Below are 26410 nucleotides of genomic sequence, written 5' to 3' on the forward strand. Positions count from 1 at the left end.
AACTGACACGTTTTCTAAGGCAAAAAGCTTTTAAAATGGCTTTTTTTGTTTTCATGCTCCACAAAGGGAAGTATATCTGGTGGTGTACTTCATTGAGGAAGAGGTCCTACAGCCAAAATGGAAATCTGATTTAAACAATACTTGCTATATTGTTTAGTATGAAAACAGTTTCATGCTCAGAGAAGCCTGATGATTCGTAATGGTTCTGGTCACATTTGGCTTTTGTTAGTTCTAGAAATACTTCTTTGCTTTATATAGAACAGTGAACGTGTAAGATTTTGTGGAGAATGGCAAGTTTCTCTTCCCAGTCTCTACCCCTTTTTGTGGTTTATAAGCATCTGCTCATCATGCTATTCCTAGCTTTCACTATTAAAATAAGCAAAGCATGAATTTGAGATTATTTCATCCATGCCTATCAAAATGTATCATTTTAAAGGCGTGGCGTATTCCTTTCCAAATTGGAAATACATTCCAACGTATTCCAATGCATTCTGCAATCTTGTTATTGAAGTGATTTTTAAAAAATAACTTTTCTACTACTCCACCTGCTGAAATCAGATCTCTTTAAAGATTTAAATGTGAATTTACAGACTTGATTGAGCCTTCAGGATCCCTCTCTCCATATTTTCTTGTGTATCCAGCTCTAATGACGCATTCCTTAGGAAATGAGTGATGCCACATTCGGCGAGGCAGGCAGTTTCAGTACCAATCTCTTGTAACGGTTCCACACCAGCAGCTCCTGCCTATCTGGCATGAAGCAGCAGGACTGATGTATTGGCTGAGATATGAAAAGCTGGTAATGAGCAATAAGCATTAATCACTTCTCATTCAGTTGTCCAGGAGGTTTCTGTCAGTAAACCAGAAGCTGGTTATCGATTCTCTGCTCACCCTGCATTTAATCCATTCTGTCCATCCCTTGTCCTCAGTGCCTGCGCCATCATTCAGGAAGAGGGGAGAAGGAGATCTCCCTGCGATTTGTGTCTCTTGAGTTACTCTGTGTTAACAAAAGATCCTGGAATAAAAAAAGTCTTGCATCAGAACACTGTAGCAAAGCCTATATAGACTGTCTTTTGGAAGAAATGGTTTCACTTGAGCTTTTGACTCCTTCCAAAAGTGCAGGAAGAGGCAGATCACTTGATAAATATGTGGCACTGAATTGTTTAACTGTTTCTCGTAGACATTAATGAATGTGTAACAGACGCGCACACCTGCCAGCGGAGAGAGCACTGTGTCAACACGATGGGTTCATTCAAATGTCTCCAGGAACTGAGCTGTCAGCCAGGTTACGAACTTAAGGATGGAGAATGTGTTGGTAAGACAAGTGTTTTTCAGTTGATGCAATTGCTGTTACGAAAAAGGAAAAGGGTTGCAAACCTTTTTATTGTTACTGGTCTGTGATACCAGGGTTGTGACTAAAAAAGGCTCATCATCATGGAGATGTTTGGCTTCATAGACTCCTTCTGAACATTTTCTTACTTGAAATAGTTTCCAGCAATAACAATAAATTATTTGAAAACTGCATGAAACCTTATGAATTAGGATTTACCCTGTTTTTAAAGCATTAGAGGGAGATCTCACTGATGGAGGAATCCCCATTATGCTCCTCTGCCTAGCTCTGCTTTTCTCTGAAGGGACTGATACTGTTTGGTGTTGAACACTGCCTCAGCCTGGTCCTTCCTGTGTTTAAGAGGTCTGTCTGCATTTATTTACATTTGGAATGGTCATGGGGTTAAGAAGTTATTCTCCATCTCCCCCTTCTTGGTCTCTGTAGAGGTTTAACGGAGAAGCTAACATCAGTGGTCGTAGCACAGCAGAAGTTGCTCTGTAGCACAGGAGCATGCAAGAGACATATGGACCCTGCCTTCCAGGGCAGACGTCAGAGTTATTTACTCCTAATTTTTGCACAAAGAGTTTCCCGACAGCTGGAGTAAGAGATGCCTAAGGAAAGAACTTAGCTCTTGACATACAACATAAGTTACAAAATAAAAATGATCAGAAATCTCGCTTTATATACAGCTGCCATAAGTAGTTTTACTTGAGTTGGTTTACTTAAAGAGGCTGTTTGTGAATGTCTCGTTCTGTTGTCTGACTCTGTAGCATTTCTAACATTTATTGCTAATCTGGATGGCTTTCTAGTCTATATATTATAACAGACTAAAGTTTACAAATGTTTTTAATTTGTTTTAAACTAGCCTTTAAATTAATGACTTATAAGAAAGACTAAAGTTTCAGGACTATGTGTAAAATTGCCTGTGGATAACTATTGAATTTGCAGAAGTTTATGAAATCCTCAGTTCCACATTTTTGTGTTAGTCTGTAAATGTGATAGGAAGACTACTAATATAGTACCTTCTGTGAGACTTCCGATGTTCCCCTGTGACCTTAACATTTATCTGAGGAGTTAGAACAGAAAGAGAAATGCCAGCAGTTCTCCCATTGTCTGCCTGGAGGAGCAGGGTCTCCTCAGCTGTGGAGTTTCCTCCGTTTGTCTTTACCTTCTAGTAAAGATGTTCATCATAGGGAGTGTTCTCAGGAGCCAGTGTATGTTAAGGCAGCATTTGAAAATATTGAACGGAATTGAATTTCAAACATGTTTATAACTGAAGTCTGTTCCTAGGTGGGTTTTCTTCAACTGGAAAATGTTAGCAATGCCACTGTACCAGCTGATACCTGCAGTTACTCAACACATATCAGTTGCATGTAAATTTCTAAGTTTGAAAACTGCAGGAAGGGTTTTCAATGTGCCTAGAAAGCAAGCATTAAGTTGGTGAACATAATTTGATAAATAATTTCATATACATAAAAAAAAAAAAAAAGCTGTGTTGAGCTCTGGCTGCAAAGTAGGAAAAAAAAGCAAAACTTGTTACTAATATTACTACCGCTCATTCAGATTTTTTTCAGAATAATTTTCAGAGTTGGGTAAGTGTTTGTTCTGTGTATGTAAGTACATATATATATATATACACACACACGTGCCTGTGTACATAGTGAAATCCTATCCCTGTTCAAATGAGGTGCCCCAATAGTATCAAATTCAGTGGAGGCAGGTTTCTACCTAGAATCCCTGAGATATACAAGGAATAAGAGACCATTTTGCTTTTGGAAGAGTGTGGTACACATTTTATTGTGTGTTGGTTATTCCTGGTTGTAATTTGGGTCTTTATGTCTTTAAAACTGCAGATATTCCAGTATTTGTGATGTACAAGGGACGCTGTGAAAAAAGCAGTAGGGACCTAAATCAAATTTGCTGCAGGACCTAACAAATTCTGAAGCCTGTGCTGAAGTGGATGTCCAAGAGACCCCTAAGCATCAGATTTCCCATAGTCAACACTGGATGTCTGGTTTAAATAATGCTTCCTAACTTCCTTTCTGAGGAGTTAACTCGTCGTGAAGGCTACTGAAAATTACAGCTTGACTAGTCACAATTTGGTGTTTTGATCTGATTTGCAGATATTGATGAATGCGAGAGAGGAAGTCATAGTTGCAAAGTAAACTTCATTTGTCAGAATACGGAAGGATCATTCTACTGCGAGTCAAAGCAGCGCTGCATGGATGGGTTTTTACAAGACCCTGAGGGAAACTGTGTTGGTAAGTGTGATCAGCAATATTTTTGTAATATGTGCAGCAGCACTGGCCAACTCCTGTTCCTTTTAGCCTGTCCAAGGGGTGTGTATTGACCACATGTAGTTTTCTTCAAATCCTGCTGTGAATTTAATTTAAACATTGCTGTCCTTTTAAAGATATGCACGCTTGCATATTGAATTTGAACATGTTACCACAGCAGACCTTCATCAGCCTTATCTTTGTGGCACAAGAAATTGAAATGAAGGAAAGAAGTGACAGCTGGAAGAAAACAGACCAGAAAGGTTAAATAGCTTCTGTGACTATTCTAATTCATTTTCTTCACCAGATATTAATGAATGCACATCTCTCCCTGAGCCATGTAAACCAGGATTCAACTGCATAAATACCGTTGGGTCTTACACCTGCCAGAGGAACATGCTGACATGCAGCAGAGGCTACCACTCCAATGAGGAGGGGACCCGATGCATCGGTAAGGTCAGACTCCAGTGTCCAGGCAGGTGCCCTCTCAGAGGAAAAAGTACATTTCAGTTCCAAAAAGAGGGTTTGAGTTACTGCCAGATTCCTAAATGGATCTGAGGAACGGGAATTTGCTGTCCAAGCAGTGCAATGATTTGTTTGGACTACAGGATTCTGCACTGATGTCTGACTGCTGCACGGAGGTATGCCGGGTGGCGCCGGTTTCGACTGCATATGGGATTTGCTGTCTTCCATTCTGGAGTGAATATTATTTAGTTCGTTTTTAAACTCCTGCTGTCAGTCAACACCATGATCCTTTGCTATTTTTTTTTTACAGTATCCCACTGTAAGTGATATGATCTGAAGCCATGGGATGCGGCAAATGAGAAACGCTGCGTTTGTGGACTCACAAGAGCAGTACTAAGTGGATGCTCTTTGTAGCACCACTTTGTAGCAAATGGTGCTCCCCATTTGCATCCAGTTGTGTGTATGTTTAGAATAAATTCTTACTTTCTTTGTGGAAAGAATGAAATATTCATGTAGGCTGGCACACAGCTTGATACTGATTTGTATTTGTTCCAATGTGTTTATGGAGTTACTGACTCAGAGTAGCAGATTTCATCACTTATTAGCATTTGTTCTGTAAATGAGCACAGTAGGCACAAAGGAACTGAAAGCTTGGTCCTGGGTGCCCAAGGCAAGGCTGGCTATGTGTTTTTTAACACCCTACGTGCTGTTACATGAGGTAGGAAATCCTAAAACAACAGCAGGGGAAAAATAAAAAAATGACAAATCAGCATTTTGGTTAGTGATGATATCCTAATGATTTCTACTTGTGCTCCCTTTAAATAAAAGGAAGGATGAAAAATAAACACAATGTGCGATGTTACAGGTGGGTGGAAGCCATACTGGCAGCTATTAATTTGGTTGTGACTGGCAACTTGTGAAAAACAGTGGTATAGACAGACCCCATTTCCACAGAAATTTCTGCATTCTCCTTTTTGCTCTTCATTAGGCTCTGTCTTCCTTCCCAATTTTACGTCCAGGACTACCCTGACCATGTAGAAGGTGACTGGCCAGTCAGAAGGTGAGGAAGATTTGGAAGCAGCAGAAGACGGGGGACAGTTTATGCCTATAAATGAGGACATTTAGAAGGCTTCCTAACACAGCTCTAGGAGGTTGTGTTGTGTAAATTCAGGGCAAAGTAGTGCAGTGTCATTCGCTGCCCTATTACACAGCAGCCTGAAATGCTTCAGTTGTTACAAAGGGAAGGGCCAAAAGTCCTGTATGTCTCCGTTGCTGTAAAGACCCAGTTCTTCAGCTGGTTTCGATTGGTTCTGTTTCAGCAGTCAGCTGGGATAGATGTGTTTGCACCAGGTAAAGTGTGGTGACCCTGAAATTGATTTGAGGGTTACCACCATGCCAACAGCTCCATGAATCTCATTTTTGTCGCAATTCAGCAGTCCTCACTGAGCAGCTCAGAAGTCCTGGCTGTAGTGCTAACAGTCTTCGTTTTCAAGCCCTAATCATGGCTAGGGCAAATTACGTTCTTAAATTTCAAACTGATGATTTATAGGAAGAATCCAGCTTTTTTCCCCACTTGTTCCTAAAAGAGAGTGACTGTGTGTAAATACGTGACAGAGGATGAAATTGCCATTACCAATACAGCATTGGTCTCTTTAGAGCATGATGAGATAACACAATACATTGTAATTACTGATGACACTTCGTCTCTACTTTACATGATTGACAATATTTTTAAGGAGCAGGTATAAAGAAGCTTCTCTAGTTTGATTTTGGTAAACAAATGTTTAATATTAATTGGTGATTTCTCTGTCTTTGCTCTCTGTGCTCAGTCTCCGTTTGCAGTCTCTATCTTTTGGCTGTTTTGGTTTTGTTTTTTTTATATATGGCTTTCTTTAAGTAGGCAGAGAGCATGGAGAAGAGCAAAGAAAAGCATATGGTCCTAATTTCCCTTCTCTATAATAAAGACTTATTTCCTTTAAGGCATTACAATAGCTAATTCAATTCCTGATTCAGATATATTCACAGTAGTAAATACATCATCTGCAAATGTTTCTCCAGCAGAACTACACTTGTGTCGTCATCTTCTCTGTTCACAGGATTCATTTCTCCTCAAACTGTTTATACTTTCCGATTGAGTAAATGAGTTATTAAAAAATACCTCTTACATTTAACTGAAAACTACTGTAACTGGTGAAATATGGCACACTTCTGATGGTATAATGCACTAGAAATAATTAAAGTGTGAACGTGATGGAATATATAATTATGGACAAACTAATGAAATGGTCGCACACATGAATTCATTGTAAATAAAACTCCTACTTTACAAATTAGTGTCTGCATTAGAAACTTTGTTGGTTTGATGCTACATCTGATCTTAAAAGAAAGTGAGGAGGCTGTTTCAGCAGAAATCTATGAGCCCATCAGGAATTCCTTGCTTGGCAAGTGGCATTCCCTGCCTTCCCTAACCCTGGTGCCAGCAGGGACCGTGTAGGTGGGAGCCTGTGCTGAAATATTGAACAAAGTATTTGTTAGCACCTCTCATCAGGGTTGATATAATCTCCACTTTTCCAAATCCAAGTTTCTGTAACTTGCTCTCATTTCCCCGTCATTTTCTCGGCAAGTGAACGCTCTCTGGAGCATTCTCCAGTGCTGTTGTTTGATGGAGAGCTGCCCAGGAACCCTTTGAAATGTCATAGTGCTCACATTTATGACTTCAAATAGGGCAGTATGGAGAACCTCCAGCCTTAGACTACCATCCTAATTAATATTACATGTACAGTGATTTGGGTTTTAAAAGTCGTTGAAGATGTGAGTAATAGGAAGGAAGCAGGATCTGATGGCAGAACTCAGAGTACTTGAAGAAACACAAGTTTTTGAGGGTTAATCAGACTTTTTGATGCTTCTTGTCACAGATGATAACGGGGATTTGTTAGATACTGATGAGCTATTTAGTCATGTTGCAAGTCTTGTAAATCAGCATGTATTGAAAACTCTCATCTTCATCTGAGGATTTTTAAAATGAGATTGGAAGTGATGCATGTGAGTGGAGAATCAGCTAATTTGTTGGTATTGGAATTTTGATGAGAGGCCATGAGGAACATCAAAATGTGAGTTGACTGATAAAAGAAAAAAGATCAACATAGGGAAAGAGCAAAAGGTAGATAGCAGAAGCAAGATTGAAAGGGCAACTGCAGATGAAAATAGCAATTGCTTTAATTGAAGAGATGAGCAGAATTTCTGGCTAGTTCTTGTTTTGCTTAAATTGCTTGGCGTGTAATGGCAGAACATCAGAATAAATGTCATGGTTTGATCAAAATCAAAATATGATTACATTGCAATGCAGAATATGCTGGGAAAGCTCCACTGCAGTTACAGTTACCATTTTCACTTTTAAGATAACATATTGCTTTTCAAATCTTTTACTTATGTAAAGCTGACTTTGAGAAGAGCACAGTGGGCCAGGGGACAACCCTAACAGTTTCTATTCCTGATATTTAATCAAGTATTTTGTGCTGCCACCCCCACCCCCTTTGTAAACATTGATTTTCAGCAAACTGTGTTTAAACTAATTGCTTTCTCTGGTTCTGCAGATGTGGATGAGTGTCAGACTGGGGTACACCGTTGTGGCGAAGGGCAGATTTGTCATAATCTTCCTGGGGCTTATCGCTGTGACTGCAAGATGGGATATCAGTACGATGCATTCAGCAGAAGCTGCATTGGTATGTAAGGCACAAGATGAGATGAAACGACTGATTGATTGAGCCTTGGACCTGAAGGCAGTATTTAGCACCATCCTAGTGTGCAGTTATTAGTTCTGCAATGCAGTGCCTCAAAAGATAATGGAATCACCTCCAAAGCAGTTGTTGTTCAGTGCGACTGGCTATTTAGAACTCTGCCACTCCATGCTGTGATTTCAGACCGGGTGTCCTTGGTTTGGTTGAGCTGGAGGTTATCAATTAAAGTCATCTGCAAAGTGCTTTCCTAGGGGTTACACTTCTACAGCTGTAGAAATTTATCTTTCTGAAGATTTCACAACTTTCTTCGTAAGAGACTATGATACAGCATTTTGTATTTTCTCACTACTGTACACCAATTAGAGCATAAAGTCAGACTGCATAAAACCTGAGGTTGCAGTGTTCCATGCTTCGCAAAACAATCTCTGACACTTTTAAAAATATCCTCCTGCCTCTGGTTTGATGGTCTTTTTTCTAAGTTGATTGAATTTTTTTTTATTATGCTGGCAGACATAAACGAGTGCTGGAATTACCCTGGACGCCTGTGTCAGCACACGTGTGAGAACACCCCTGGGTCCTACCATTGCACTTGTTCTTCTGGTTTCCGCTTGTCTTATGATGGGAAGCATTGTGAAGGTACCAGACATTTTTTTCTACGGAGAAGAAATTACAGTGTGAATTAAGGGACTTTAGAGAAGTGGAGGTGAAATATAAATACAGTAAACCCATGATTTATGTGTGCTCAAATTTGCAGATATTCAGCTGAACACTCAAACTGTCAGATGAAAGCTGACAAATTTCTTCTCTTTCTTCCTTTCCCTCACATACTTTTTCCTTTCCTTCCAGATGAGAGAAAAGGAGAACGTAACAAAGAATCGGAGACTTTCATTCTTATTTTAATAAAGACGAAATTTGGTAGTGACAAAACTTGGGAAAATTTATTTTTAATTGTATAGAACCTTTGTAAATTCTCCATTACTTTTTTCAGGAAATGATTGCATATTTTTAATCAACCATAACATATAAGGTCTGAAACACGTGTTGCATGTGTATGTGTTTGCATTGGCATATATAGAAAAAAAAGTCAGGTGCAACAGACATCTCGCACTTCTTGCGTGAGAATCCCCATGCATTCTGTCTAGGGAGCAGAAGCGTCTTCCTGGGACAAATTAATCCATCCTTACTCACTGTGATGAGAAGGATCTGGTAGCTATTCTGAGAGGCAAGATATAGTGGAAGATACCATTCTGAACCATTGTGGCAATGTCTGTGGGTTTGTTTTTGGATACAGATGTGAATGAATGTGATACTAGTCCCTGCAGCCAGGAGTGTGCCAATGTTTATGGTTCCTATCAGTGTTACTGCAGGCAAGGTTTCCAGCTAGCAGAAGACGGGCATTCTTGTAAAGGTAAGGCTTGCTGCTTTGTCAGAGCAAGTTAAAGATGCGTATACTCTTTAACAGCTGGGGCTGTCTGACTCTCAGCAGCACCTAGTGCTGCAGGTGATGGCTAAGGATGATAGTGACACACTGATGCGAAAGCTGCAAAAGGGAACTCTACCAGCTACTGGAAAATGCAGTTCATTTTCATGCCTCCTACTGGGGGCTGGAGTACATTTATGTGACTGTGGAAATGGTGAGGTTATTGTTTCATGGGGCTAGAGATTATGATTAAAAAAATAAAAGGAAGATAAATCTATACCTCCATTACATTAATTAAAGCCTCCTCTCAGCCATGGTTGGATGAAGGCTTGCTCCTGCTTCTGCTGCTGGTGGGTGAATGAGGAGTGATCAGGATGGAGACAGGAAGGGTTTTGCCTGTTTTCTTGAAGTTACCAATAGTGACACTTTGGAGAGTCTCCATTAAGAAATGATGCAGAAATCCACATTCTTCCTAGTGCAAGGAAGCCCCCAAAACAATCCTAGAAGAACTACAGAGGTACCAGAGAGAGTTTTTCAAACTCAGATGTGCCCAGGACTTGTACTTTTCTGAGAGTCCATACTACTTGCAACCAGCATTTTTGGGAGCAAGCATCTTGTGTGCAGCATTTCAGAAAGCACCATCAACAGTCCTAGAGCAATGGCAAACTTTCACGGTTGCATTCTTGTTTAAGAGTATATTAGAAATTCACCAGATAAAAAATTTCTTGTGTTTTTACAGTGTCCCTTTCCAGATTTCTGTTTTTCTTTTTGTCATGTGTTTGTAATTGTGGGGTTTTTTTTCCCCCAGATATCGATGAGTGCACACAGAGTGCCGGCATCCTTTGTACTTTCCGCTGCGTCAATGTTCCTGGTAGTTATCAGTGTGCTTGTCCTGAGCAGGGATATACCATGGCAGCAAATGGAAGAACCTGTCGAGGTAACGAGAAGTTTAGGAACTGAAACTTTAATTATGAAACTTTAATCCTTGAAATTATCTAAACCATTACAGTTATTCAGTCAAGACTCCTTGTTTGATATTAGTCATTGTTAAAAAGCCAGTGTTTGACAAAGTTGCCAAATACTGGTATGTGCAGTGTCAGCTCTTTCTTTTGCTAGAAAAAAGTACTGTGGCAACTCTCCTGTCAATGTGAGCTAATTGTTTAAATGAATTCCTAAGGGAGCCCACTTCATCATTCAAATTGGAGCACGTGATTACTTGCATGAGCTGTATGTGCACCTTGGCACAGCAGTAAGTGATCCATTTTTTTAGAGGTGCCAGATGCAGAAATCTGTGGCTTCATTATGAGATGCACTTTCCTGCCCCAGAAAACTGAGAGTGAATGTAGGAGCTGTAATGTGGACTTGGACATCCAGAAGTCTGCCACCTAAGTTTAATTATGTTGGTGTTAGTAGATGTTAGTGTAAATGATTTATATCCTACACACACACACACACCCTTTTTCTCCAGAATCATAGAAGTGTCTTCTGGGTGTCTGGTGGTTTTCATCTGCTGCACAGCTGTCTGTTTTTGAAGTAAAACTCCCCCATTTCCAAAAGATGCACTGACTGTATAATGATGATTGAAGATCTCGTTACCTTTATGTACTCTACATGCGTTCCTGCAGTCGGTTACACTAACTACCAGGTATTTCCTGCCTTTAGTTTTTCAGGAGCCCTTCACATAACTTTTGGTTACCTATCTCCTGTGCTTAAGTTCTCTTCTCCGTGGTACTGGCAGTGACTTTACACTTTGTATGTCATGAACGGCATGACCGTACTTGGTCCTGACTTTGGAGCAGGGAAACAGGCTAAATGATGCTTAAAATCTTTCTTAAAGATTTTAAAAGTTGGGAGTTTTTTAAAATGTGGTTTTCGGTATGAATGCCATTATATCCATGTGCACTTAAATTCTTACATAAAACTCACCTTTAGAAAACTGCAGCTATAACTCTCCTCAGACTTTTTTTTTTCCTGCTAATTATTTTTCTGCCTGTTAGTTGCCATCTCTGTCAGATTTGAGCTGAGGACATTTTCCAGAGTTAACAGCGTGAGCCACTTCGTTAACTGGCCAGCACAGCTCTCCCAAGGCAGAGGCACCCAGCACGCTCCAGGTGCTGGAGGTGGAGGAGGACAGTTTGCCACACAGACCTATGGATCACACTTGCGGTGTTTGCGTGGTGTGAAATCCTCCGTGCACGCTCACCCTGAGGGGAGAGGGTTCCAGTTATATAGACTAGCCTTGCTAAGTGAGCGAGCTGTACAGTGACACTTGGAAAGGCTTTTCAGAGTGCCTGTGCCACCTGGTACGTGCAGCCTCCTTAAAGGGCGCCGCTGGTCTACTGGCAGAACTTAGCACGTGTGGCAGCTCTGCGTGTGGCTGGGCAGGCTGGCGTTTGGTCACACACTAGGAGTAGCCCCCAAGTACGTGCCCTTTTTTTGAGCTCTGCAAGTTTATAGTTACAAGTTTGGGAAGGCTTATATACGGAGGTGTCTCTGAAGACGTGGTCAGAAGAGCAGTCTGAATTGATGCCAGCTGCACTAAACTTGAGAAGATTCTGTTGGTTTCTACCAGCTAGAGATCTGGTGCTGGTTGCTCGTCATCTGACCAGCTCTTAAGAGTTACTGGTGGTACATTCTTTGTACCTTTTTTTTTTCCAAACAGATGAGTTGTATCTCATGTAATAGCATCTCAACATATGGATCTTTTTGGAGAAACTGCCTATGGTATTTTGCAGCACAGCCAAACTGGTGAAGTGAGTGCTTTCATGACAATGATTGCAATATGGAAGAAATTCTCTTTTCACCTAGGGGCACTTCTGAGAATCAGCAAGGGATTTAATTTACTTTGATTCTCTCCTACTTCCTATTGTATACTTTTCTTTGCAAGACTTTTAAACCAGTCAGTTCAGTGTATGAAATCAGTTCTCATCCCAGGGGAATGGAGGGAGGGGGAGGTTACAGTTTTCCTCTAAGAGTCTCCCTCTTCTGTGACAATTGGCAGAACTGCAGAGCCCTACATAGTCCACATGGTTTGTCTGTTAGCGTTTATTTCATTTTAAAGCCTCCGTGCGTTGTCTAGACATTTGGGAGTACACAATGTGACTGTGAGAGCTTTGCCAATATTTTCTGTTCAGGCTGGATCCTTGTTATTGCATCTGGTTTTCAGCATTTTAAGGCCCACGGCTTGTGCGTACATATTATTTAGGTAACCACGTCTAGGTTCTAGGCCATAAAGTGTCTTTGAGCTTTAAATGTTCTTTTATGTCTTCTGCAACATTACTTCTCATTACGGGAAGATATTTCTATTTAACTTATATTTTCAAAAATGTGCACCTCGTTCTAAAGTGTTGTTCTTAAGTTCCCATATGCCATAACAGTCTGGTAGAGCTTACATCTCCTTTATTATGCAGCTGTATAGAACTGGCTACTTTGCTTTGTATTTGCCCCCTGCTTTAATCTAGAGCAACCTGCATGCATAGAGAAATTCTTCTTCTGACATAGCCCAGCTTTCTCAGTTCTCAGGAAGTCAGGGAGAAGGTCCTGTTGGCTTTTAAGATGGGTTCTTTTATTCTGATGGGATTTGTTTATTCCTGAGGGACAGCTTTTGTCACAATAGGCTGTGAATGGCTCACGTGTAGGCAGCAGTAGGGTATCCCTCCACCCGTGTGTGCTTGCTCTGGGGAGGGGAAGGCCCTTTGCAGACTGGGTGACGGGGCAACGTTTGTTTGCTTGCGATATGTGGACATTTTACAGCCTTGTCCATGAAGAGGGAGCCGTTGTGATCACAAATAGTGTAAGAAGTGTGTGAGCAATTTATAGCAGTGGCCACCTTTCATCAGGGACTGACCCTTGTACTCCAGTGCTTGCATGCAGTGTCTACACCGTGCAGAAATCTGTGCACATGCTCTGCTGTTTGAAACCAGTTAGGTGCTTCCCACAGCAGTTGAGCTTATCGTGTGTGCACTGTGCTCACGTGCTGAACCGTGCTTGTTTAGAAACACCTTGCTGTGAGCATGAAACTGTGCTTCAGGGAGTACCTTTGGCCTGTGGAGCTGTAAAAACTGGCCCATCCATTTCAGAAAACTATTTTAAAACTGTTTTCAATCAGAACAGCTGTGGAAAGCTTACACAGCAGCTGTGGGCGTGGGCAGGTTGGCTGGTCTGAGAATTTAGGGTTCCACTGCCTTATACTACTGGTATCTAGTTAGTTTATTCTGGTTCCTTTCAACCTGGTTTATAGTATCACTTACAACACATCTCTGACACCTCAGGAGCGAGGGACAATATGGCAACACTAGCGATTCTGTCTAGATGTTCAAGTCTGGTTTGAACCAAACATGTTCATGTTTGGTTTCTATTGCAGTGGGAAGTAGTAAGACAGGAGGGTCTTGGGTTTTGAGAAATTATTTTCCCTCCCATGTTTATTCTCCCCTGAAGTTAAACCCAGTGTTGTACCAGATGTGTTTGGAGTGAGGATAGCTGGATTCACAGGGGTGTGCCAATGTTTGCAAAGTACAGGTAAAGAAAGAAACTCCTCCCATGGTAGAAGGCCCTGGCCATGTGCTGGGTGGCTGCAACTGGCCACACTTTCTGCCAGGTAGGGGAAGGACTACTACACAGCATCACAAACTGCTTGTAGGGAAGAGTGGGATCCCTTGTCCATTGCACACACTGCTAAGTGGTACTGTCATCTCTTTTTAACTGATAATGTCAAGGAAGGAAATTTTTTTCCATAGAAGGCATATGAACTTTAGCAGAATAGGAATCAATGTGATTTACCCCGTCACTCCAAATGCCAACCAGTGTCTGTCCATGCACAGAGATGAACCTGACGCACCTCACCTGAATGTGCATTTCACACCCTGTGCGTTTCCTCCAGGGTTCTCGCAGTCCTAGTCTGCAGACAGCAGGCACAGGTACTGAAGAGGTAACTCTCAGCTTGCAGAGCCAGACCCACAGACTGCTCTTGCTTCTTATGCACACAGCGTCTCATAAGCATGTTACAGTCCATAAATTGTGATTACTTCTTATTTTTGAACTTAGCATGTCTTTTTCCTTGTGTTTCTTCTTATTAGATATTGATGAATGTGCAATAGGAACCCATAACTGTTCCACTGCAGAGACTTGCTATAACATCCAGGGCAGTTTCCGCTGCCTGTCCTTCGAGTGCCCTTCCAACTACAGAAAAGTTTCTGACATGTAAGTATTACCATCACAACAAAGCCAGCAGCCTAGTCCAGTGGCTGTGGATGTTGCGTAGTGCTTCTGTCTGTGGGCAGATGTAAATACTCAGGGCTCTAAGATGCTTCAGTACCTGGAGCACATACTCCTCCATCTAGATTTTCTGTCCATTTTTGCCCCTTCCTTCTTCCAAGCCCTAGAAGCGCCGCTTTGCCCCCCAACTGCTGCTATAACAGCAGTCATCAGAGCTTGCAGCTGTACTTGCTGCAGCTCTTAAAGGGCTCTGTTTATAATTAAGTTTTTTTTAAAAATAGATCTTATCGCAGTAGCTGCCTGCCTGCTCCATGCACCACTTTTGCAGTGGTTTGGGGGCTCCCTGTTTAATAATCAGATTGCGGTTCCTTGGAGAGTGTTGAAACATTGAAGGGGAGCAGGATCGTGAGCTTGCCAGGCTTCACGGTTCTGGGAACGGCACAGCCCCACTGCTCCCAGCTCCCCAGCAGCTGAGGCTTGGGAGCCCCAGAATCTCTGACCCTTTTCCTGCCTCAGTGGCTGCCAGCGCTTTGGGAAACCATATTCAGTTGCCATATGTAGTTGGATTTAAGTTAGACTTAAAACGTACTTCTCCTGCCGTATAGAACTGTGCAGCTTTGCAGGATGAGAAGCTTGTCTCCTATTAGCTGCCTTCTAAAGTGCTTTTGTTCTTGTTTTCCTGGAGTACTGTCCTAGGCTTGTGCTGTTGGTGATGGATCACAGACTCCTCTTCCAAGCTCTGTGCTTGCAACATGACTCTGGCTCTTTCCTTGTTGTGGAGCTTCCCAACACAGCTCCCCATGTCCATGATGTTTTTCTTACACTGTTGTACACTGATGTATATATTGTTTACAAATGCTTTATGGGTACTGTAAAGGCAGAACAAGCAGCTGATAATTACACAGCTGAAGTTTGGGAGTCATGTTTGTCTGATATTCTGCAATACTCTGAAATATGTGTTTTACCTGATATTACATGGACACTGAACGTGTTTCATTTCTCATCTCTTAGGAGGTGTGAACGAATCAGTTGTTTTAATTATCTGGACTGCCAAAATACCCCGGTGCGCATTACCTATTACCAGCTGAACTTCCAGACCAATATCGTGGTCCCAGCTCATATTTTCCGTATTGGACCATCACCTGCCTATGCTGGAGACAACATAATCCTTACTATCAACAAGGGAAATGAAGAAAACTACTTCAGCACTCGAAGGCTGAACTCGTACACGGGCATTGTCTATCTTCAGCGACAAGTGAAAGAGCCTAAAGACTTTTTGTTAGATGTTGAAATGAAACTGTGGCGTCAGGGAACATACACTACTTTTCTTGCCAAAATTTACATTTTCATCACAGCTCATGCATACTGAAGCATGTATTGACATTGGATTTTATTGGTGCTATGCTCTTTAACTGTTCTACCAAAGCTTAATACAGTTGAACTGGCATTTAGTGTATCTAGCCTTTATATTATTTTTCTATCATTGCTTTAAACTTTTTTATTGGTTGTGTAAATTAAGTTAATTTTTATCTTGTTTTGTTTTGTTTACTTACGAAATTCTTTACATCATCATTTGACAATGAACGAAGGAAGGGTTAGAAAGGCAGTACATACATTGTGTTAAATGCTGGAACCTTTTCTTAGAAATTATTTTTAGGTTTAGTCACATCTGCAGGGTATTGCACTAGAGGGGAAAGATATTCACTTGGGAGTATTGGGTTTTGCCACTAAAGGAAAAACCTTGAACAATTTCTCTTTATTACACAAACTTATGGTTTGGCTTAGCCACTGACTTTGCTGCGATTTCTCTGTGTCGAGATGCTGTGTCAAAGGCTGTACATGTACACTGACGGTTAGCTCACCTCATATTACCGGTTTATTTTCCTCCTTCCAACTTTCATAATATGTTGCCTAAAAATATATATAAATAAAAGAAAACTCCACCAGTGAAAAAACCTATGAATGAGTCTTGCTTTAGTAGGACTACTCATATGCTAAATAAGTGCAAGACCAAGGCCTTAAGAGAATGTCATGCTTTAGAGTAAAAACTCACAATGCATTTATAGTAGTTGTCTTTATAGGTGCTGGGATTCCTTTCTATACAGACGCATTTTATTTAGGTAACTACAAGTGCAGATTAGATGCTTTATAATTCTTAAAGGAATGTCTGAAAGGGAACATGGAAATAATGAAATAATTAGTTACTGCTTCTTATTTAAGGCTTGGGTGTGCCACTGAGGAATCAGTTGCAATTTTTTAAATAAACAAAAAGGGGAGTTGCTTCTTTTCTTCAGGAAAATTAATTCAGTTGTGTTACTAAATGACGCAGAGGAAAATGCTAGTTAAATTGATGGTTTGTATTATGCCATTTAGAAAATAGCACAACCAAAGTTTTGAGCTCGATTTCCTCTTGTTCTACAGGAAACTGGATGAGGTCCAAAGCTGAAGGCCAGATGTGGCAAAGCATAGTATAATCGAAGTATTTGTTAGAATTTAGAAATGAATATCAGAACTTCTTTATGGCTGGTGGGTTTTTTTTTTCCTCCCCAAAAACCAAAAAAAGCTCCAGTGTTCAAATTTTCTGAGCTTCCTTTGTTCTAGCTATAATTATTCTGCACAATGTTTTAAAGGAAACACATAGCTACAATATATTGGTGTTTGCTACACTGCAGTTTAATAATCATAGAATCATAGAATACCAGGTTGGAAGGGACCTCAAGGATCATCTGGTCCAACCTGGCAAAATAATAATCTGTTCTTTTTTACAGTTGATCTTATTTTGACCAGTGTGTACACACACACAAAAAAAGGGAGAGATCAAATTTTATGGCTTTTTATGCCATAATCAACGATTTTATTATATTGTAAAACATTTGTTTGAACTGCATCTTAAAATCTTGTAATCACCTATATGGTGAGAGGAGAGATGTCCTGTATCCACTATATCCCAAGGCCAGTTTCTACCACATGAAGTCACTTCTTTAATTTGGACTTTCTTACCAGTAAAAAAGTGCAAATCTTTCTGTATCTGACATAATAAAGATCCATTACCGGGGGAAAATTATTGCTCTTCCCCAGCTGTGAAATATGGGATGCCTGTGAGTTTGCATACATCAAACTTTTCTGTTTTTTCTATAAAAATAATTTTGTAAAAGTGATCTTCTTCCATCCATCTTTTGTTTTCTGTAGTTAACAGTTTCATAAGCATTTAGCAGGGAAGTGCCAACTGAGAAACGCATGTTTATGCAATTTGTCATTTCAATTAATGCATATCTTACAGCTACAGGCCTGGCAAGATAAAGAGGCAGCCGCAGTGATGACTGGAGGAGCCTTTCAGATCCATTACGCAGTATACATGTTAAGTGGCGATACATTTCTCCATGCCCCAGTGGGGCACATCGAGAGTCACCAAACCCCAGAGTTTTCCATCAGCATTAGTATTTGATTGAGCGTAAATGATATTCAAGCCTCGCCGGTCTCTCTTGTCAGAGAACGAATGGACAAGTCATTTGTTACTTGGAGACCTTTTGCTGACTAAAACCAGCCATAGTCAATCACATTAAGGATCTGGCAGTTTTTAACAGCTACTTTTCATTTTCTAGGCAGGTAATTGATAAAGAAAGTTTTAGGAAAGGCTTTGCATACTATTAGAAGAAAAATACTGTTATAAAAAATTGTCTCCATCAGCACTGTGTCCAGTAGGCATTCAAAAAGGTTAGAAATCGCTGTTTGATGCAACTGGTCAAAGCAAAGGAGTGGCTTACAGAAGGTCATTTCACAATCTTCTGTTCCCCGAATAACCAGAGGAATCTTTTTACCTCTTACTAACCCAAAGCGTATGCCCTGTCAGTGTTAGTAGCAGCTGCAATGGACAGTTAGCACTGCACCCTTTGCTTTTTCTTAGGACAGTGCTCATGATTGAACTTGAACAGATACATCCACCAAAGACCCACTGACAGGCGAGGATGTGTTCTCACAAGGTCACAATGGCTTTGGGCTGGAATTTTAGTCTCCTTCAACCAGTCTACCTGCTAGAAGGCCCAGTTCCCATCTTCGGTAGCATTCCTTCCCCTTTCTTTGCCTGGGTAACCTGGACGGAGAATGAAAGCACGTATCCACGTACACAAAAAGAGGTCTCAGTGAAAAGAGTTCAGGCCTGGGCTGTACCCTTACGGCCTCTTGTACTTTCCTGAAACAGCAATAGCTTTCCTGAATTCTCTCCTGAACAGCAGTGATTTTCTTTCTTCCTTTTTTTAATTTGTCCATTTCTAACAAGTGAGTTAAGTAGCTTTTATTTGTTCCCTCAGTTTCTTTGTGCCCCCCACCGCTTGTCTGGTTGAGAGGAATTAAGAGCAGCTACCCAAGATCTATGCAAGCTGATAAATTCATGCAGAAAACAACAACTGTAGCAGACTTGGGGCATATGATCATATATGTGTAAAAGCCTCATATTATTATTATTACTGTGTTCCCCAAATTGGGAATGGCCTTTATGTGACCTGCCTGAACAATGTGTGTTCTACTTAGCTTTGCAGGTTGCTTACTTCTGCCTCCGTAAAATGTGACCTTTCTGTACCTGGCTGTTGTATTCCTTGGGAGATGCAGTGATCCAAGAGACTGAGGAAGATCAAATTTGTCATTAGAAGGAAGAAGAAGTTAAAATCTGTGGGTTTGCTAGAAATTTGAGTTGTCTGTTACAGGATGAAACATCATCTTGTCTTTTGACTGGAATTTACATAACACATAGTGGAAATGGCAGTAGATGGGTGAGAAAGGTGATTTTACCTAATATTTTTGTTTCCTTTCTGCACCAGGCAGAAGATATTTCACAGTCTCTTCGTGTGTAAAAAATAGTGCAGGTGCCGACTAGTCTGTGCTAGCATTCCTCTGGTAGCCTGATACAGAGAAGAGGCAGCAGGTTGCTCAGCTTGGGCCTTGCTCCTTCTCACAATGGAGTACCAGAGCTCAGCTCACCCGGCACGGAAGGGTAAGCTGTTAACTGTAATGAGCCAAAATTCTTATATTTGCTGTAAGATGCCCAAGTAGAATTTCATGCACTTCTTTCTTCCCCTTTATATCAGTTATTACTCAGCCTAGTGATTTAGGACAGAAGTAAATTTCAAACTTAGGGGTTTTATGGTTTGGATCATCCTTTGATGTTAAAGCTGTAACAAGGGACATGTTACAATAATGGCTTTAACATCAGAGCATCAGTCTCCTTTGCAAAGGTCTCGTTCAAAATGCCTCTTAGCACAGGTATTGGTACTTGAGAGTAAGGGAAAAACTGAGCCACCTCCTGCTTATCCCCCTTCCCTTAGGTGTGAGGTTTTGCTGGAGCAGGCTGCTCCCTCACAGACACGCTGCACCCCACAAACCAGCCCAAAGTGCCTCTGCCTCCCGGGGACAGGGAACACAGGGGGTGCTGCCTTCCTGTAGCCCCTGCCTCAGCCCTGGGCAGCAGGGGGACATTACAAAGCTCACAGGCTGCTTCCCTGTCTCCCAGCTGGTAGGATGGTGAAGAAGCTTTGCACCTGGCAGCTTTTGGGTGGAGCTGGGCCCCAGGTGAGAAGCCATTTCTGCTCTGCACCTGCTGGTTCACTGCTTGTGCTTGCATCTTTGCTCGCTTGCACAGCCTTGGGGGCTGTAGTGCTTTGAAAAAAGCTGCTCTACACAGTCTAGCCAGAAGAAGTAGCACTGAAAACTCTGCGCTGTAAGATGGAAAGCAAAGGAGAACAATAAAATAAAACAACGAAAACAAAGTAAGATTTTGCAGTTCTCTGGTACTGTGAGAGGTGATTATGGTGCTGAATTTGGGGTTTTGCATGTTCTTGGGGTAAAGCCTTTGAGTGTGTGATTAAAATTTTTGTCCTTTGTGGGTGCATAAGTTTTGTCCTCCCCTTCAGACCTTTGCAGGGTGAGGAGTTGCTTTCATCTGGTTTGCAGGATACAGAGAATCTGTTGCATGTTTTTTGTCTCCCTCCTTATTCTCTATAGCTCTTGTGAAAGGCCCTGACTTTTTCCCCATTCTTTTTTTTTTTTTTTTTTTTTTTTTTTTCCCCACTTCATTTTTCCATTTCTCCCACCCATGCCAGGAAGAAGACAAAGTTCCAGCCGGGGAGAATTAGCATTCTGGAGTAAAAATAGATTTTGAGGTTAAATAAAAAGTATCTTCATGCTTTCAGTGTCTCTGCATCACAGAGACATTCATTTTGAAGTAGCTATTGAAAACCAGGATTTAATTATATCCACTTTCAGTGATGTGGAACTAAAGTCACAAACTTGAGCCTTTTGTCTTCTAAACCACAATTCTTTATCTTGCATATTCTCTACAAATAGCAGTCAATGTGTAGGACTGTTCCAGAGCTTTGGAGCCTTTTAGATAAACCTCAGCTTTCAAGGGCTCCTGCCTGATGTCCCCTGGCACGTGCTGCTGGAGGAGGTGGCCAGCAGCAGCAGGCCAGCTCGGTGTCACTTCTTGTCCTGAGGATGCTCTGTGGGCTCTTGTCACTGCTGCTGGCAGCGTGGCAGGAGTGGATTCTTCCAGCTGCACCCCAGGGCAGAGGCTTCCTCGGCCAAGGGGGCTTTTTCAGGGAAGATGCTGACAGTGACTTGCCACGACCTGAGGCTCACATTGTGGTGCAATTAAAAATTATGTCATCTGCTGTGGTTTATCTCTTTTTAGCTGGGGTTGGAGAGGATGCCGTTGTGGTGCCCTACATACTGTGAAGGAGGGGTGGGAGGAGATCCTTTGTACATTAGTGAGTCTTCTGCGTGGTAGCTGAGGATTGTGCTGGCTGCATAAATTCACGGCAGGATGTTGTAATTGCTTGGAGCTTGGAATGGTGTAATGGTAACAGGGGGCTAGAAGAACTGAACTGGTGATACAGGGCTTTGGGGGAGCTGCTGTGGCAAAAAGGGCAATGTGATCTAACAGACCAAGACCAGCCCAATGGGAAAGTAACCCTGGTTTCACTCCAGGTAAAGAACTGGTCTCAGGCGAGATACCTTGTACTTAGAAGCGATCTAGGGCTAGGTTAGTCAACATACAGTGTATGAGAAGGCAGATGGAAATTAGCTCTGTCCGGGGTTTGTGGTGATTTATTTAATTGGTAATAGTCTATAACTAAAGCATTAAGTCAAATCTCATAGACAAATACCAAGTTTCTGAAGAGGAACACTGGTTATGGAAAAGGCTATCTGAAGGAGTCAGAATTTTAACAAATTGTTCCCAGCAGAACAAGCGATGAATGCTGTCCTTGAGGGTGTAAGATGGGCTGTGCCTGTGTCTAAAATCTAATTTTATTTTGGAATAATAGCCAAATGTGCAGAGTACTAAACTCTCCTCCGTACCACCATTTCTAGAAAATAATCATAAAACATGTTAGTGACACCAGTTGATTGAATTTAAGGAAAATACGTCGAAAAATGGAGACATAAACTCATTGAGAGAATGGCAGGGTGGAGATGCCTTTTGCTGTGTTGATGGGGGTGTCTTACAGCAACACAGACTCCACTAGGCTACACTCCAGAGAGGGTTTTTGACTCACTGTGATTACAGAATTAGTGATTGCAGTCAAATGCACCATACAAGAGGATAGATCCTCCTTGGCATTGATAGCCAGGAGAAAAATGTTCGTGGAATAGTTTCAGTATGGGGAAAAAGACTGATAATTTTTAACGACCTAAATTTGAAGTGGAGCATTGCCATTTCTGGAGTCTGAATAAACTACGTAAACTAGTGATATGGGACTGATAAAGAGATCTTTTAAATGCAACACACCATGATGAAAAGTTGGGGGTTTGGTGGTGGTAGCAAAGCAAACACTCTGACTAACAGATAAAAGATCGTTGTAATGAGAAGACCTTGGTGTGGCTGGAGACTGATGAGGCCATTTCCCACATCTGACTGTGGCTGGAATATCAAATGGATGCAGCTCACACGACCTTGAAAGTGGAGGAGGTGCCCACTGACCTTCTAGTGTTGGGACGGTAAAACCCAGCTCCCAAACGCATTTCAGGATAGTTAAGAATATGCCTCTCTATGCTGGCATTGGAAATCTTGAGAGTGTCCTGTAGCTAAGATGGAGCAGCTTGTACCACACTAGTGCTACAGCCATTGAAATGTAAAATTAGCATTTTCTTCTCTTATGGACGTTCTTCACAGTAGCTTTATAAGTGTAATCCCAGTTTATCTTAGCTGTTGCAGACGTCTGTTAGAGTTAATCCTATTGTCTTTCAGTTGCACCATGGAGAAATAGCTTTCACATTGACCAGGAATATTTTGGACAGAGTTTCAGGTTTGCTAATGTAAAAGTTTAATTCCGAAGTATCACTATTTTATCATTATACAATACAGTGTAGAATTGTTACTGTGAGTAGGGGAAGGACTGTGCCTAGCCATTAGTGTAATCACCAGGTACATGTCATAATAACTGAAATCTGCACTGTAAGTATCTGTCTAACTTAGATTTAGGGCAAGTATGAAATATTATACCAACGTATTGCAATGCTTAACCCAATGTAAATGGACATGAAGATGCTGTGGTGTTGATGACAGGCAAACACAGTCCTGTAATGACTCCTGCTTGGTTATCGCTGGAGTTGGAAGGGCACAAGTGTGGATTTTAGTCACAAAGTCTAGGCATTCCTGAGGTCAGCATAACACTCCTTACATTTGCAGACCAGGGGAGTCTGTAACAGGAGATGCAGATATTCATAAACTTTTCCAGAGCGGACAGACTCTCCTGTAGTTCCCTGTTTGCATAAGCAAGAGTCTGCACTTTCCATTTATATAAAAGGAGCAGTTATTGATGTGAGTAATCCCATTAACTGGGAAAGCTTGAGTACTCAACTGGGATTTGGAAGAGCTGGAGTCTGTTCTGGGCTCTGTCCAAAAGGATAACTGGGTGCAAAGTGATTGTGGTGCACATGCTTACAACCTCTATGTGTTCTTGCAACCAGTATAAGAGTTGTAAAATAAACCCTCTACTTCAGCCTTTAAGAGTGTGGTCGTATATCTATTGCTACCATATTAGAGGCTGGAATAACTTCTACTGACTGTTCTCTGTCACCTGAGGATGTCCCATACCAGGCACCAGAGATGGTATTGTTGACTGGAGGGTGTGAGGCTGAGTGTGTTCTCAGGTGTCAGAACCATACAGCTGTTGTGGGCTGTGCTGGGTACCACTAGGCATCTTCTGCTAGCTCAGGTAATACTAAAAAAAACCCCAAACCTACCAAATAACAAAAACCCCAACCTCAGTAACCTTCAAAATAATTATTTCATAAGAAAAAATACTTACTTTTCTTAAGAAAGAGCTTTCTACAGTTTCCCAGCAGTTGTTGGTGCAGAGCTCCACTGAAGTAAATGGGCTGGGTGAACTGAAGACACAGCTTTAATCATAATTTTCCTCTGGGTAGAGGAACAAAGGCACACATGACAGATGCTTGTAATGTTGTCACGTTGTCTGAATCTCATCCGGAAGACTGATATGTATAATGATGAACACCATTTAGGAATATGATTACTTCGTATAGGTTCCTGTACTATTGTTCAAAAACATACCTTTCAGCTTGCAAACCAAGTAATCAGAAGACAGTGAAGGCCAGGCCTCCAGTTGGAAAGGTCACTCAAAAGCTAACTGACAGTATCAAAGCTGTCGGACCGTGCACTGTGAGACTAACCCCCACCCCCCACCCCATCCATCCATCAGTCTTGCACCCTGTATGAAGATGGGGGGGGGGGGGGGGGTGGTTGGATGGTGGTGGTTGGGCTTTGGTGGGTTTGGTTTGTGTGTTTAGTAATTTGGATTGATGAGTGTCCAGAGAAGGGTTAGCGGGTGTTCACATCTCTTCCATGCATATGTTGTGCAGGTAATCTGGGCATAGTCACTTGGGTAGAGTTCTAAATCCTTTGGCATGTGGCACGGAGTTGCTTTTTACAGGTAGTATTGACCTGCTCAGGACTGTGAAAGCCCACCAGCCCTGCTTCACTACTTTCCCTTCCTTAGAAATCCTTGGTTTTCGCAGTATATTTGTTAACTTTGGTTCCTTTAACCCAGCAACAATCTTCATCTCTTCCTTTTATGAATTCCACTTGTAGCCTCTCCTTTTCTGTAGTTGCTTCCTGTAGGTTGTCTTGCTTTTACCCCATTGCCAGGAGGTTTTTGTCTCATCACATCTCTCCCTTTTAAAAGGGCACAGGTCAAAAAGAGAAACATCCAAAAATCCATCAACCCTTTTTCATTGATGCCTTAGAGACTGTACCAGTGCTAGCAGCTCACTAACCCGCTGGCAGTACCACTGAGCTGCCAGCCCAGAATCTGAGGAATAATATTATTCTAAATTACACTATGGCTTTAAACTGTGCAGTGTCGCAGGTTTGCAAGGCAGCTGTTCTGTGCACTTCTGGGACTTAGCAGAGTGTGTTGTTGAATGAGCACCCTGGGAAATCACTAACAAAAGATGATTTATATTTTCCCAAATTCTATTGGTTTGTTTTTTGTTTCTGGTTTTTTTTGTTGGTGGTTTCACTTGGTTTGGTTTTTTTTAAGGCATTATGTTTCATTCTTTCTTGGAGTGCTTTTGTAGAAGAAATCAAATGTAGAGTTTAATGTTAAGGTTTTGTTCCCATATGCTCTTCATGGTTTTGTTTTGGGTTTTGGGGTTTTTTTGAGAGGAAGGATATTGTATTTTACAATTTATTTCCTTAAGCATCACCTTCACCATGGGCCAACATGAGAAACAGCTTGGGGCAGAGTGGTGGTCATTGCTGCGGCCGTGTCTGGCCCAACCCACAGCTGGTATTCAAGAAGATGAGTTGGTTTTGGGCCTATTGTGACTGCAGACCTGCTTGGTTTTATTCTCATTTATTTAGTGGTGGTATAGCTGACAGTCTAGAACTGTGGAAGTGTGGACGTTCATGGGAAGCAGTAGCATAGGAATAGTTGGTTCACAAGATGGTCACAAAAACTGAAGGAACGGCAGGGACATTTCTTTCACATGCTGACACCAGAAGACTTTGAAGAACAGAGTCCAAGACCAGTTGTTTCTTGCAGTCACTATTTTCACAAACCTGCTAGTTGGCAGTGATTTCCCCCCCATCTCCCTTTACAGTAACTAAATTATTTTGTAGATGGCCATATTCCCCTATCCACGCAGGGCTAGCCATTTTCAAATGCAAATCAAAGTGTTTCATTATCTCCATTGTATGCTACAGCTTCCTCTTCAGAATCAATAATGTAGAGATTTGCAGGCAGGCTCATTTTCATTCAACACTGATCTAATTAGTTAATAAAATAATAGTTTCTCCCCTGCCTCCTCCTACCTTTCCCCCCTTTTCTCATCTTAGCCACATAAGAAATATTTCCTCTGTTCTCATAGTAAGTAATGCATTTGCACTTACCACAACAGTTCAAAGACACCAAGAATATATTTTTCTTTTGCTAGTAATTGCTTTTCTTGGCCATTAGTTGATCAAAGTGGAGGAAATAGAATGGGGGCAGTCAGACTAAATAATAGATGTTTGGAGTAGAACCAGGATTAGAGCATTCTTGGGGGTTTTGTTTTGTTTTCAAAGTGCTAAATTATTCATCCTCTGCATACATATGTCTTGCTGGTGAATACATGTGTAGTAATTGCAAAGGTTGTAGGGTAGTTGCTCCATGGTATAAAACAAACCCTGTGCAGCTGTGCTGTCTGTTGGGACCACATTGTTTCTCCAAACTCTAAATCGAGGTTTTGGCCATGCTGTGATCTGAAGGAGTGTGTAACTCTAACGCAGGTTTGTCTCGCAAGCAAGCTGAAGCATTTTTTTTGCAACTATGAAAGCCTTTTTTTACCTGTCCTGCAAACTACACAGGCTGTAATGAAAAACCAGGGAGCAGGGGTTTTGGTGTTTGGTTTTTTTGTTTGGTTTTGGGGTTTGTTTTTGTTTTAATAAAAGGTAAAACATAAGATCATTCTTCTGTGT

The 26410-nt window shown here is 41.4% G+C and overlaps 2 protein-coding genes across 8 annotated transcripts in view; both read left to right on the plus strand.

Annotated features, from left to right (window-relative positions):
- The window catches only part of FBLN2 (fibulin 2), a 106898-nt gene extending 89916 nt beyond the window's left edge, over nt 1-16982 (plus strand). For all 4 annotated transcript variants that reach the window (XM_037386572.1, XM_037386574.1, XM_037386571.1 and 1 more), the window contains 9 exons: nt 1178-1312; nt 3451-3588; nt 3911-4054; nt 7662-7790; nt 8316-8441; nt 9097-9213; nt 10034-10162; nt 14301-14424; nt 15451-16982. In XM_037386572.1, the coding sequence (XP_037242469.1) occupies nt 1178-1312; nt 3451-3588; nt 3911-4054; nt 7662-7790; nt 8316-8441; nt 9097-9213; nt 10034-10162; nt 14301-14424; nt 15451-15808 (1400 nt within the window). In that variant the 3' untranslated portion in view covers nt 15809-16982. The remainder of the gene's footprint in view (nt 1-1177; nt 1313-3450; nt 3589-3910; nt 4055-7661; nt 7791-8315; nt 8442-9096; nt 9214-10033; nt 10163-14300; nt 14425-15450) is intronic.
- LOC119147491 (vegetative cell wall protein gp1-like) overlaps nt 1-26410 on the plus strand; it is a 516692-nt gene that overhangs the window by 228022 nt on the left and 262260 nt on the right. The window lies entirely within an intron of this gene.

This window comes from Falco rusticolus, chromosome 4, assembly GCF_015220075.1.
Source record: "Falco rusticolus isolate bFalRus1 chromosome 4, bFalRus1.pri, whole genome shotgun sequence".
NCBI classification, from domain to species: Eukaryota; Metazoa; Chordata; class Aves; order Falconiformes; family Falconidae; genus Falco; species Falco rusticolus.